Below are 13,908 nucleotides of genomic sequence, written 5' to 3'. Positions count from 1 at the left end.
TTAGTGGCAAAACATGAACAAGAAAACAAAAAGTCTGTTGAGTATTAGATAATAGTGGCATCTGAGTGCATGATTTTTAACACAATTTAATTTCCTTTAAACAAGTAAATGTGTATAAATTGATGTTATTTTCTTGATTTTTAATACATTTCTTTTGTATTTATTTTTGTAGCAAGCATTTATGCTTAATTAATACAACACACATTTCTGAAATAGATGAATACTTTGTATACCATCCAAAATGTATTTTTTCATAGAGTGTAAAGGTATTTATGGATGGCACTGTATATGCTAGTAACAGTGTTGTTCTTCCCTTATTAAACGATTAGTTTAAACATATTTTATTCATAATCATACACAGTACATAATATACAATCATTCAATATATACAATGATGAAATGGATTAGAATGAAAGATATAAAATCTTATATAATTCTTCTCCGACTCTATTTTGAATTAACAACAAAGTGATGGCATCAATCTACTGAGACAATGTGTATGAATTCATATACATATATTAGATATACATATGTTAGAGGAAAATATACCTTAAGGATACATACATATTCAAACATATATAATAAATTGGGGGAATTAGTTGTAATTATAACGTTATCCTAGCACATTAAGAACTGACTTGCCTTGGCTGGTTCTGGAGAATACAAATTTAATGGTAAAAAAGACGACTGTGATAATGAGTACAAGATGTTTCAATAAATCATGTTTCGAACCTCTTACTTAGTTTGATATATTTATGAACTGCAGAAAATATAATCTCATTTGCTTCAATTGATTTGGATTCCGTTCCGAACAAGATGATCTCTAAGAAGGAGCTATAATATTTGATACTGTATTAAACAGAATACGTCTTATGTTATCAAATCTTTGACATTCATAAAAATAGTGGTAGGTTGACTCAATTTCACCACACTGACAAAGGGGCGATTGAACAATATTCTTTAAAAATAAATGTTGATTGAGAGAGCTGCAACTTCTCCGGAGTCGCGTGTGAAGTATTTGATATTTCCTGTCACCGTAATTATTAATCGATTAAAGTATATTTCAACATTGACATGTGGACCAAAGAACGGTTTCTTTTTTTTTGTTACTTCTTTTGTACTTCATGGAGTTGTTTTTTTGGCTAGTTAAAACCCTTTAAGAGAAAACTTTCATGAATATCACGCGATGTTTATGAAGTTTTATTAATTTAAGGGGCTACTTATAAAAAGTATTAAGCAATTGAATGTGTCCTCATTTTATCTCGATTATCAATGCATGCCAAATTTTATAAATACAAAAGCGAAATAAATGCTACTCAAACTCAAGATTTATATATTGGCATGACATAAAGCAATAAAAATGAGAAAATCTAATCAAGAATTTTTACATGATACATGCAGTAGCAGTAGCAAAATTATAAAATACATTAATATGGTAATGAAAGATATAAAATCTTATATAATTCTTCTCCGACTCTATTTTGAATTAACAACAAAGTGATGGCATCAATCTACTGAGACAATGTGTATGAATTCATATACATATATTAGATATACATATGTTAGAGAAAAAAAAAAACCTTAAGGATACATACATATTCAAACATATATAATAAATTGGGGGAATTAGTTGTAATTATAACGTTATCCTAGCACATTAAGAACTGACTTGCTTTGGCTGGTTCTGGAGAATACAAATTTAATGGTAAAAAAGACGACTGTGATAATGAGTACAAGATGTTTCAATAAATCATGTTTCGAACCTCTTACTTAGTTTGATATATTTATGAACTGCAGAAAATATAATCTCATTTGCTTCAATTGATTTGGATTCCGTTCCGAACAAGATGATCTCTAATGAAGGAGCTATAATATTTGATACTGTATTAAACAGAATACGTCTTATGTTATCAAATCTTTGACATTCATAAAAATAGTGGTAGGTTGACTCAATTTCACCACACTGACAAAGGGGCGATTGAACAATATTCTTTAAAAATAAATGTTGATTGAGAGAGCTGCAACTTCTCCGGAGTCGCGTGTGAAGTATTTGATATTTCCTGTCACCGTAATTATTAATCGATTAAAGTATAAATCAACATTGACATGTGGACCAAAGAACGGCGTCTTTTTTTTTAGTTCTTTTGTACTTCATGGAGTTTGTTTTTTGGCTAGTTAAAACCCTTTAAGAAGAAACTTTCATAAATATCACGCGATGTTTATGAAATTGTATTAATTTAAGGGGCTACTTATAAAAAGTATTAAGCAATTGAATGTGTCCTCATTCTATCTCGATTATCAATGCATGCCAAATTTTATAAATACAAAGCGAAATAAATGCTACTCAAATTCTAGATTTATTGGCATGACAAAAAGCAATAAAAATGAGAAAATCTAATCAAGAATTTTTACATGATACATGCAGTAGCAGTAGCAAAATTATAAAACGTGAAATTGGCGGCAGTAGCAGTAGCTCAGCAGTAGCAGTAGCAAAATTATAAAACGTGAAGTTGGCAGTAGCAGTAACTCAGCGGTAGCAGTAGCAAAATTATAAAACGTTAATTTGGCAGTAGCAGTAGCACAGCCGTAGCAAAATTATAAAACGTGAAGTTGCCAGTAGCAGTAGATCAGCAGTGGCAAAATTATAAAACTTGAAGTTGACAGTTGCAGTAGCACAGCAGTAGCAGACTGATTCTGTAAGATTCGCAGAGTTCCAGGGTTTATTGTTGCCAATGTTTTATTGACATTTTCAACTTCTAGAAACTTCTGAGGCACTCGCAGACGTTCAGGAATTTCGGTGCCAATAAAAATAATGATTGTTTTACTTCTAGGGACCAAACAGTCTATTTCATTGGCCTGCAACTTAATGTTTGACACTCGCACACTTATGGAATTTTGATGCCAATGCAGATAATGACAATTGAGACTTCTAGGGACCTTAAAGAGTCCATTTCTTTGGTCTGCGACTGATTCTGGGACACTTGCAGACTTTCAGGAATTTTTGGTGCCAATTTTGTTTATGATATTTTTTACTTTTTGGGACCTTAAAGAGTCCATTTCATTAACCGGAGACTTATTGTTGGACACTCCCAGACTTTCAGGAATTTTTGGTGCCAATGGAGATGATGATATTTGGTACTTCTAGGGACCCGCCAGAATCCATTTTTTTTCTTGTTTGCGACTGATTCTGTGACAACGCAGACTTTCAGGACTTTGTGGTGCCAATGCAGTTTATTGACATTTTAGCGTACCAAGTGCTTGAGCACTTATACACGTGACCTCGATTTAAAGTCTCATCAAAGAGACTGATATGTGATTTTAGTTGGCCAGCCCGGGAATCGAACCCACAATGTCGAGATTAAATGTCTCGCGCTCTAACCGGGCTGGCTTTTAAGAAATCCCATTAAAGCGGTCGAATTAATTTCTCATTTACCCATTGGCAGTAACCAAAAAGAACATTTCAATTTTCATCTCAAAACTGGCTTTGAATTGCCATATAGCTTTAAATGGATTTTTTTAGTTATTGATTTGACAAGAAGATAAGAAAGTCTTAATATTTATAATTCCAGTTATGTAAAATTTTGTTACTTATGACCAAGAATGAAGTCTGGTATCATGCTAAAAATTAGTAAGTCATACGAACAACATTACGTCATTTTATAAGTAGTATATGTACACGTCAAAATGTGAAGGTGTATCCCTTACATAACCTCACCAAAGGCATAGAGCACATTATTGCATCAGATTTTCAATATTTTCTGAGTTAATGAGTAAAATGTTCTGATTCACTTTTAAAATTATTTGCATTATATTTCATATACAATGTCGATCATTTTTATGTAAAAAATATGAAAATCGGCCAAATACTAAGAAAGTTAATTTTTGTATAATGATAGAAATTAAGTCTATTGTATCAAATATTTCCATCAGGGCCTCAGATATTGTCTTTGTTTTCACAACAACAATTTTTTGCCAATTAAAAGGTACCATATGTTTAATTGTAAATTTTTCTGTCGCCTGATCATGTGTGCAAAAAGGTTGAATAACAAACATTAATCATGTAATCTATAACATTTGTTTTGCATGAATTTATTTTGAATTTGTACATGTTACACTAACACTATAATATTCATATACAAACTATGAATATACATGTTGGACAAAATCTGAATAGGAGTTACAACATCTTCATAAATTTCAAATAAATAAATATACAAATAAATAAATTAATTAATTAATTAATTAATAAATAAATAAAATCTTCCAGCGGCGGAAAGTCCTTAAATTTTAAAACTCGTTTACAGAATTTAAAATCGTGTCGTCTGTCAAATCCTTATTAACGTGCCGGAAACAACTAACGTGTATTAGCACGCACATGTTTATTTTCAAATAGTTCCGATAGACCTTCTTTTTCCACGACTTTATAGATTATATGACTATACTATAGTTAGCTCGATGAAGAGTCAATCTACAAACAAATTGTATTAAAAAAGAATATTTATCAATAAAAGCCTAATGTTCAAGCTATATGCGTGTTGATGATTATTTCAGATAAAGGACATGGCCAAAGTTGGGCTCGAACCCTAGTCATTAATTACCTAGTGTACCATTATTTTTAAATTAATGATGAATACTGAAATAGTGCTATTAAATTGATTTATACATCATTTCGGATTTACGTTACCTTACCCACTATTGTTCTTCTATGTTGTAATCAAAATTAATTGAATAACTTGCACAAACAATCATATCATAATTGTTCGACACCATCGTGTTCGACTTACAGGATACATTTCATATGTTTACCCAGCAATTTATCAAACAAAAACCACATTTATATCATGCGATATTTGTTTCATAAACACATGCATTTTCATGTTTTCTATATATCTGCATTGGTAAACACCTAGGACATTTAGTTCATCCGATTACACGAAAATAATGGATGACCCTAGAACACTTGAAAATTATAACCAACATACGTGAATGCCATTTGTGATTAATGATCTCCCATCGCGAGAACACTGAATGACTCTAAAAAATGATTGTGCCCCAAGAATAGAAAACATTCACTAATAAATAAATAAATAAATAAATAAATAAATAAATAGATAAATAAATAAATGAACCCTAGAGGAATTATAAATGTTTCTTGATTGGCAGCGTGTCCGAGTGGTTAACGCGTCTGACTAGATATGTAAGGATTGATGACCGCGTGGGTTCAAATCTCGTCAGGTGCAAGCCGTTGTTTGCTTAGTACTGGTTGGTTCAAAGAACATTTTTGAGAGTGTTAAATAAGCTTATGGCTTACATAACATTCGAACTAAATTAAATTAGTATAAACTGAATGCCTCTCTAGAAAAATGACTGTCATTCGAGAAGAGAATAATATTTTTTTTCTCGATAAACATGAATACACACGTCAATAATTATGGTCCTTAGAGATAAATGAGTGCTTTTGAGAATTTTATGAAAGCCCTTCAAAAATTATGAATGCGCCTTGAGAATAATAATGCCTCCCGAGAATTATAAATGCCCCTCGAGAATTATAAATGCCTCCCGAGAATTGTAAATGCCCCTCGAGAATTATAAATGCCCCTTGATAATTATAAATGCCCCTCGATAATTATAAATGCCCCTCGAAAATTATAAATGCCCCTTGATAATTATAAATGCCCCTCGAGAATTATAAATGCCCCTCGAGAATTATAAATGCCCCTCGATAATTATAAATGCCCCTCGATAATTATAAATGCCCCTCGAGAATTATAAATGCACCTTGATAATTATAAATGCCCCTCGAGAATTATAAATGCCCCTCGAGAATTATAAATGCCCCTCGAGAATGATAAATGCCCCTCGAGAATTATAAATGCCCCTCGAGAATTATCCTCGAGAATTATAAATGCCCCTCGATAATTATAAATGCCTCTCGAGAATTATAAATGCCCCTCTAGAATTATAAATGCCACTCGAAAATTATGAATGCCCCTCGATACTTATAATGCTCCTCGAGAATTATGGATGTCTCTCGAGAATCAAATGCCACTCGAGAATTATGATGCCCCTTGAGAATTATGAATGCTCACTCGATAATAATGAATGGTGCCCAAGAAAAAAGATAGGATTCCCTTAAGAACAAAAGATATTCTTAAAGGTAAATTGTGCACCCTGTTGTAAAAGATTTTTTATAATCTAAAGTAAATGCTGTTGTGATTATCTTTCGTCTTGGTTGCCGTCTTATAACTGGATCAAAGATACTCACACATGTCTCACCTCTGCACAATGTTCTGCATCCATATGTTGTTCAGGTACAATAGGTTTAAAGTAAAATAAATTGCAATACATTGCATTATTTTGATGTTTTATGTTTTGTACATCAACTGTATAACGTTATGTATTGATTAAAGCAACAGAGTGTAAATACTTATGCAATGTATTTTTTCCACTGTGATTTTAAAATATTAAGGCTTTTGATATTTGGCATTTTTTTTGATAGTACAATGTATACTTAACAAATAAGTTGTTAGTTTAAGACTGGTTTATAAGAGATAAAAAAAATGACAAGTTATAAAAATATACGCTACAATAAGAAAAATGTGATAAATGAAAATATTAGTACATGTATTCGTAACTTCTTTTCGTAATATCATTAATTTGAAGTATGCAAGAAAAAGCCGGCTGCGCCATCAACAGTCACCCTTGAGCAAGATATTCCGGTCTGAACCGGCGTTTGTGTGTATTTGCGTTTATTTATACTCGCCACCGGTTGCCCATATGGGCGAGTCCTCAAGAAAAGTATTAGTAATTGTAGATTTTGGAGGATAGTACAATTACAGAAACAGAAAGATGCCCCAATTCCAGAAGCTTCTTCTGGTTCTTTAGCGTGCCAAGTGTTTAAGCACTCATACACGGGACCTCGATTTAAAGTCTCATCCGAAAGACTGATTAGTAATTTTAATTGACCAGCCCGGGAATCGAACCCACGATGTCAAGATTACAAGTCTTGGCGCTCTAACCAATTGAGCTATGCGGGCTGGCTTAACTCTCTGAACCGGCAGTCGGTGGAAGATCCTTAATTACATTCTAATACCGATATAAAACAGTAGATAAATTCCTGTCTGATGAGCAATAAAAAAAAGTAAATGTATCCCGCTCAAAATAAGATCTTATTCATTTGAGGCTTTTGATGTGTGAGGTTTTGTCCGGCATTTATTATGATAACACAGAGTACCCTAAACATGTAGCCCTGCTCCACAAAAGGGACGCAACAAGATCTTATTAATAAAAATTTGCATTGCACAGTTACTTTTCCTTTACGTTAATTAAGTTAATTAAAGTCAAATGTGATGCCACATGGCATTATTTTGATCTTTCATCCTGGAAATGAATACCACCCGGCCAATATGTTTTGCGACATTCCCTAGGGGCGAGTAATCTTTATAGTCTTAAGAAAAACGTAATGTTCTAGTTTCTCCCTTGCATTAAGTGGCCGCCTCTAGTTTTATATATAGACTCCTTCAAAATCTTTTTTTAAAAGATTTAATCTATTCATCATAAGCCTTAGAGGTATTCAATGGTTTTTCTGTTGGTTTTTAATTACTATAAACCAATACCGCATTTAAATTAAAGCTTTTTCATGGTCGAACATTTGCTTAGGTTTGGACTTTGTGCCTTATATTGATTGTTGTTAAAGAAGTCTCTCCAAAACAATAATAGGAGAAAAACGAGTCAGCAACGGAGTCTGACAAATGGAGTTTTGACGGTTTTCTCTAGAAAGTTGTGTTTTTTACGAAAATTCTTACACTTTGTTTACTTGACGAACAAATTGCTTGTCCAAAAGCGACAATATCAAGCGGATTTTTTGGACATTCTGTTTGGGTTAGAGATTTGAGCCTAATATTGCTTTAAAGAAGACCCTCCAAATTATTACCATCTACAAGATCATAACTTCAGTAGCACTCATCCAACCATTTTTTACTGTTTGACATCAATTCCAGTGCAGAACGTGCTCTTAAAAACTTTTTTGAAACTGACAACTTAATTAATCTTTATCACGTTTTCAAAAAGTTGTATGACCACTGTTTCGTAATAATTCGAAATAATATGGTCCTCCGTTTCAGAAGGGTTTTGTCTCTATGACGTTGTTTGTGAAGTTTTCTGACGATATATGGCTATACCGAAGAAAGTAAATCAAGCATTTATTCAAAAGCCGATAAACACGGCTTAAACGTAAGAGGGCTGTTAGAAAGAAATTGCTTATTGCGCTGTTGCTCGATATTCACGAAGAAGATACGAAAATTCTCGATAAAACTGGATAGCTCTATCAAATACCTTTACAATCATATAATTTAGTAACATTTCTCAATGTGTAACGAATTTGTCATTTGAATATACATGGTCAATGACAACTGTATATGAAAATGGTAGGGGAAATCGTAGACAACAAAGAAGAAATACGGGCTGATATAAAAAAACTCGCGCATTACTTTGATTTCGTTGAAAGATATTTTCAACGAAATTAAAGTTGTTTATTAAAATACTTCGCTGTCTTATGACACTGTTCGTAGGTTAAAAAAGAAATATAACTCCGGCTTACATTCTGTTGAAAATGCGTCAAAATTCATGAAGACTTAAGCGTGGGACCACATAAGAAAACATCGCAAAGTAAACGAAATCATTAAGAAAGATGCTACCTATACGGTGTGTGATATAGCACAAATGGTAAGTATAGCACTATCAAGTGTACAAATTATTCTGAAGAACGCTGGATGTTTGAACGATTAGTGCTTGGTTGATCACCTTATTTGTTAACAGACGATCAAATGAAGCAACGGGTTAAAATTGCAAAAAAACAAACAAACAAAAAACAGTTCTCTAAATGTTTCCAGACTACGACCAATCCAACTGTATTAACTGGTGATGAAACCTGGATTCACTATTTTGAGCCCGTACGAAAACAAAAAATAAGAATTAATAAAGTCAACTAGAATCTGCAAAAGACCTGTTATTGCAAATCACAATTTTCTTTTTAAATAAAATGCATTGCAATCCAATTCCCAGTCAAAGGGGGGGGGGGTGGGTAAAAGCATGACAGGGAAGTGATACAGAGACGTCGTGCTGAAAAAAAAAACTGAAAAAGAACCACCAAAAATGACGTCCTGTATTCGAAAGTTTTCCTTAGCCATTAATTATATGTAAAATGTGAAAGGGTCTTAACATTAGGCTCAAGCAAACGTTCATTTGAATGTTTTAAGGTAGAAGGCCTATAATTGGATTTTTTAGTATTTTTTATTACAATGGTAATGCAGAAAACCTAAAACTCGTACAGAGAATATTCTCAAACTTTAAATGATTAAAGAGAATCATGACTGAAGCAAAGAGTGATGAAAAATAGGGGGTTAAAACTTCCTACTTTCAAGTTATCTGCCTTTGAAAGTGAGTTCTTTTTCTTATGGATCACTTCTCAAGATCAAGCATATCGATTATCTGTTTCATTTTAAATGATTTTAATGTTCTTCCTTTGTAGTCATTATGTAAAGTTTAAAACAATTCTGTCAGACATGTGTTTTGCCTCGCTTCAGTACTTTCAGATACTGTTTGTTTCTTTTTAATCTTTCTAATAGGGGAAATTCGAAAACAAATATATTATTTCAGATTTATTAGCAGCCATAGTATTAAATCTGTCGGAATGACTTGTGCCAAATGTTTACCGTGACAGGAAGAAAAATAACAAACAAAAATTTAAAATCATATGAGGTGTAATTTTAAAAAGGCCTTTACAATCAAATATCAAATATAGGAATGAATTGAGAAACATGAAAAACATGAAAAACAAAAAGATTATGCGTATAATGTACGTAACTTAAATGAAATTTTCAATCAGTAGAACGCAAACGAAAGAGAAAAAGAAAAAAGTAACATAACACTTTGCGTGCACTGGCAGGTTTCCCCTGCCATTATCAAATTGTACATTAGCGCGTTTGTTTATTATAATAGGTAGCTCAAGTGTCACAAATAAAATTGCTTTTTTTTATAAAAATAAGACTAAAAATTCCTTTACTTCTTGCAAAGATGATTTGTCAACATCTATATTGAACTCAATGAATAAAAAAGTAATATAGCATTATAGTTCTTTTACTGAAAAATAATATAAAATACAATATTTTTTTATGTTATTCAAGTGTAATATACATACTTTAAGGCATTTGAATAAACACGGGTTTTAACATATTTGTGATATTCAGGTCTTAACAAATGCTGAATGTTGATAAAATACAGATACATTTTATTTCTTAAAATGAGTATAAACAATCAAATGTTTGCAAATCAGTGATACTATAATTATTATCACAATCTATATAAATTTGATTATTGGTGTACATACTGTCAGTCTAATACTTTTTTAGTCAATAATTACATAAGAATACATCTTTGATGTTCTGTCTTTGAATTAACTATTGACGGTTTTGTCTTGATTACTTTTGGCTCATCATTTTCATCAAGAGACACCATGAACATATGTTTACCATGACCAGCTTTTATGCTATATATTTCAAAGTTGTAATCATAAATTCTTATTTCAGCATTTTTCCATGTATCCGGATGTTCCTTTTCTATATGCGATATAACGGCTTGCAGGAGTCTTCTGAGATATCGTGTATTTCTGTCGTTCTCCGTCCCTTCGTGTCCGCAATATTTTATTATTGCCTTACCAATTGACCTCCCATTGATTTCTTCGCACTCAATTTTATGATCCTGTAAAAAACATCAATGTTCAAAATGATGTTATGATCAATTATATTGTGTTTAGATAACTATTTATAGCTTTTGGAAAACATTTAATATATATGATATGATAATTGTATGATTAAATTACAGCTAAAAAAACGCTATCAGGTCACAAAATCATTTTATCTACCATGGATAAGTAGCATTCAGTTAAGATATTTTTCTATTATTTGTTTTGATGATTCCATTGTCCATTGTGAATTGGAAAATCTAAATCAAATGCAAAGGAAATGATTCGTCTTATTTAAGACGTCAATGGCATTTTAAATAAGGCCTAATATTTTTCTGTACTTCTGATTTTTGTAAAGAAAATAACGATATAATACTTTTAAAACCATGCAACTAAAATACTTAAAAAAATAAGCGCCGGGGAAAGGTAGACAACTTGTCATACAAACGTACAGTGTCTTAATGACTTTGAGTTCACTAAAATTTCAATAGTAACTTACCTGAAATTTACTTCCGTCGTCTACGTTGTGATTCTCACGAGTTTCCTTGTCTGCTTTATCATTTTCACGAGTTTCCGAAGTCTTACTCTTTAGATTTGTATCCGTCATATTTAACTGCTGAGTCTTACAAATTATATCAGTCTACATTTTATTCGTTTCTGATGTTTTTCTTTTAAGTAATGCCTAATTCATGAACTTAAATTTCAGTTTAAATTCATTCAATGGCTACTCTTAAATTATGTGGGAGTGGCATTCGCAACAAGCTTTTGTTTAAATTTATGTCGCATGAATATTGATTTTAGATTGACAGATATTTTTTCTTTAAGTTATGGTGTCTAGTAAGTGACACTCGGTTCTGTTATGAAAACTGAATAATGAACCTCTAAAAACCCCAAGAAGCTCTGAGTATTTTTACCAAATCACAAACTGCTCAATTAGAAAAAAGAAAGTAATTCTGAAAATAAATTCAGTAAACCTTAGTAACTTTGACAAGTACATGTACATATCCTTCTTTATATTTCGTTGATGTTCAAAGGGGCAAAGGGCGATATTATTGAGTTAATTTTGATGATAAAGTCATTGACAAAAAAAGAGTGCTGGATTTGTATAGAACTATATCACATTGAAGAGTGAAGCTTTTACTAAAAATAGTTTTGGACGTATAATCATTTCAAAAACCACACATTCATGCTGTTCTCATACTCTTATTGAAAAAGTTCAAAAATATCATTTCGTCTAAAATATCGGAAATTTGTAAACATACAAACATCATTTTGTCACAATTAAGGTATTTCAAAATGATTTTAAATTTTTACAAAATAATGTAGTAAAAAACACTTAATGCATTGCCAAATATGAAACCGACTATGTTCTTTACATGCGCGTTTATCCACTAAACATACATAATGTCATTACTATAAACGTAAATTGTTAGTTTATAATGTACTGTAAAGTGAACCATACTTTTTTCTTTAGGTAGCGATAGCTACATTATTAGTTAATTTGTTTGTTTTAGTTCTTTGTAAATGGGAGTGGTTATTTCTATGTTTAAATGGTTAAACATTCTTATTACAAAATGTATATTCCTACATTAGCAAATATTGGTCATTTGTTATCATAACTTGAAATTAAAGGAAAGGTTTGTTTTACTATTTTTATTAATGTTAAATAACAAACTTAATATAGCAGATTTTATTTAAAATTAATACAGTTTGACAGTCATTCATTTGGGGACATTTATTAAACATATTATTTATAAGTGACGTTTATAAATACCTTTATTTTTATATTTTCTATTTATTTTTAGCAGATTTTATCAACGGTGCATTTAAAGCTACCAAAAAAATGGGCGGTGGACCATCTCATAATGTATGTGTTATTTATTTCTCTATTATATGAATTTGAACGTTATAACATTTCAAATTAAACTTAACAAATCATATGCACTAATTAATGTGTGTACTCTTTCCTCAAGTTTGTCAGCATATGTTAATAACATATTGCAACATAAGCGCTTAGTAGGAAGCTCGAGAGCAACAGAAAAATATTATTTCTCTCCAAAGTTTGCTATTCAAAGTTAAGTCACAATTAAAAAAGTGCATACATATGAATTGAGCTATGCACGATTAGGTGACACAAAACAACACCTAAATACAAATTCAATTTCGATCTTTTTTATACAAAATTCTGTTTTGGCATTTGCAATCAGAAATCATATTTTTTTCTCTTTTATTTTATAATCATAATATATACAAACATTTAAATAATAGTAATTGAAGACATAATTTAAGAGTATAATTTCAAATCAATATATTCAATCTTTATTTTAGTCTCATCAATGTACATACATACAACAATATACATAGAACACATATAACATGATTTTAAAAGTACATTGCCACTCATATATTGAGTTATAAGAGACTTTAGTAACAATTCAACGAATAAAAAGACTTACGTAATTACTGCTATATATACTATATGCATGCTTATATCGTTAAAGCTAAGAAGCAGACGCTAATCGTTAAATAAAAAAATCATTAAAATACACGACGATAAAAAACTGAATGTGGAAAAAGGCACTATTGCGCAGTTCAAAAAAATGTGTTAAAGAATCAGGTATCCCCCCGATCAGATCGTGGATGAACAGATTAGCATCTACTTCCTAGGGGAAGTTAAAAGATATAGATATCACATAAAAAGAAATTACATTATTTACACAGATAAAATTGTCTCCTATTTAAAATATCATTATAGGTTTTGGCACAAATTCTAATAAGTGAATGATTTGAAAATACAAGTTTCAGCTTATCAATATCCTGCATATCGTAGAAGTTTGGTTCTATTGACAAAATTGTATTTAGCAAAGAAATTCTAAGGTCATTGTACAAAGGGCAATCGAAAATAACATGACTTTCAGTTTCAATTGCTTGACAAAACGGACATGTTCTATTTTCTATATTTAAATTTTCGAATCTCCCAGTTTCAATCCGAATAGGCGCTACCCACAACGAAATTTACAGTATGCTGAGCGATGCTGGGAGGCATAATCATATTACAATAGTGCTCTGTGGTAAATTCTGACTTATATGTACAATAATTTCTAAGCTTGTTACCACCTCTACCAGTAACACTCGTGGTCCTATTGATAGTTTCAAGCCATTCAGCA

The 13,908-nt window shown here is 31.4% G+C and overlaps 1 protein-coding gene across 1 annotated transcript; it reads right to left on the bottom strand.

Annotated features, from left to right (window-relative positions):
- Positions 1–10,121: 10,121 nt before the first annotated feature.
- LOC132730828 (uncharacterized) lies at positions 10,122–11,472 on the bottom strand. Its single transcript, XM_060716875.1, has 2 exons — positions 11,241–11,472; positions 10,122–10,758 (listed from the first exon to the last, which is right to left on the bottom strand). Exons 1-2 carry the CDS (start codon positions 11,346–11,348, stop codon positions 10,417–10,419), a joined length of 450 nt encoding a protein of 149 aa, XP_060572858.1. The 5' UTR covers positions 11,349–11,472; the 3' UTR covers positions 10,122–10,416.
- Positions 11,473–13,908: the final 2,436 nt, after the last annotated feature.

Source organism: Ruditapes philippinarum, unplaced genomic scaffold (genome assembly GCF_026571515.1).
Source record: "Ruditapes philippinarum isolate M1 unplaced genomic scaffold, ASM2657151v2 ctg3994_1_1_1_1, whole genome shotgun sequence".
Classification (NCBI taxonomy): domain Eukaryota; kingdom Metazoa; phylum Mollusca; class Bivalvia; order Venerida; family Veneridae; genus Ruditapes; species Ruditapes philippinarum.
This window is presented reverse-complemented; position numbering and strand designations above follow the sequence as displayed.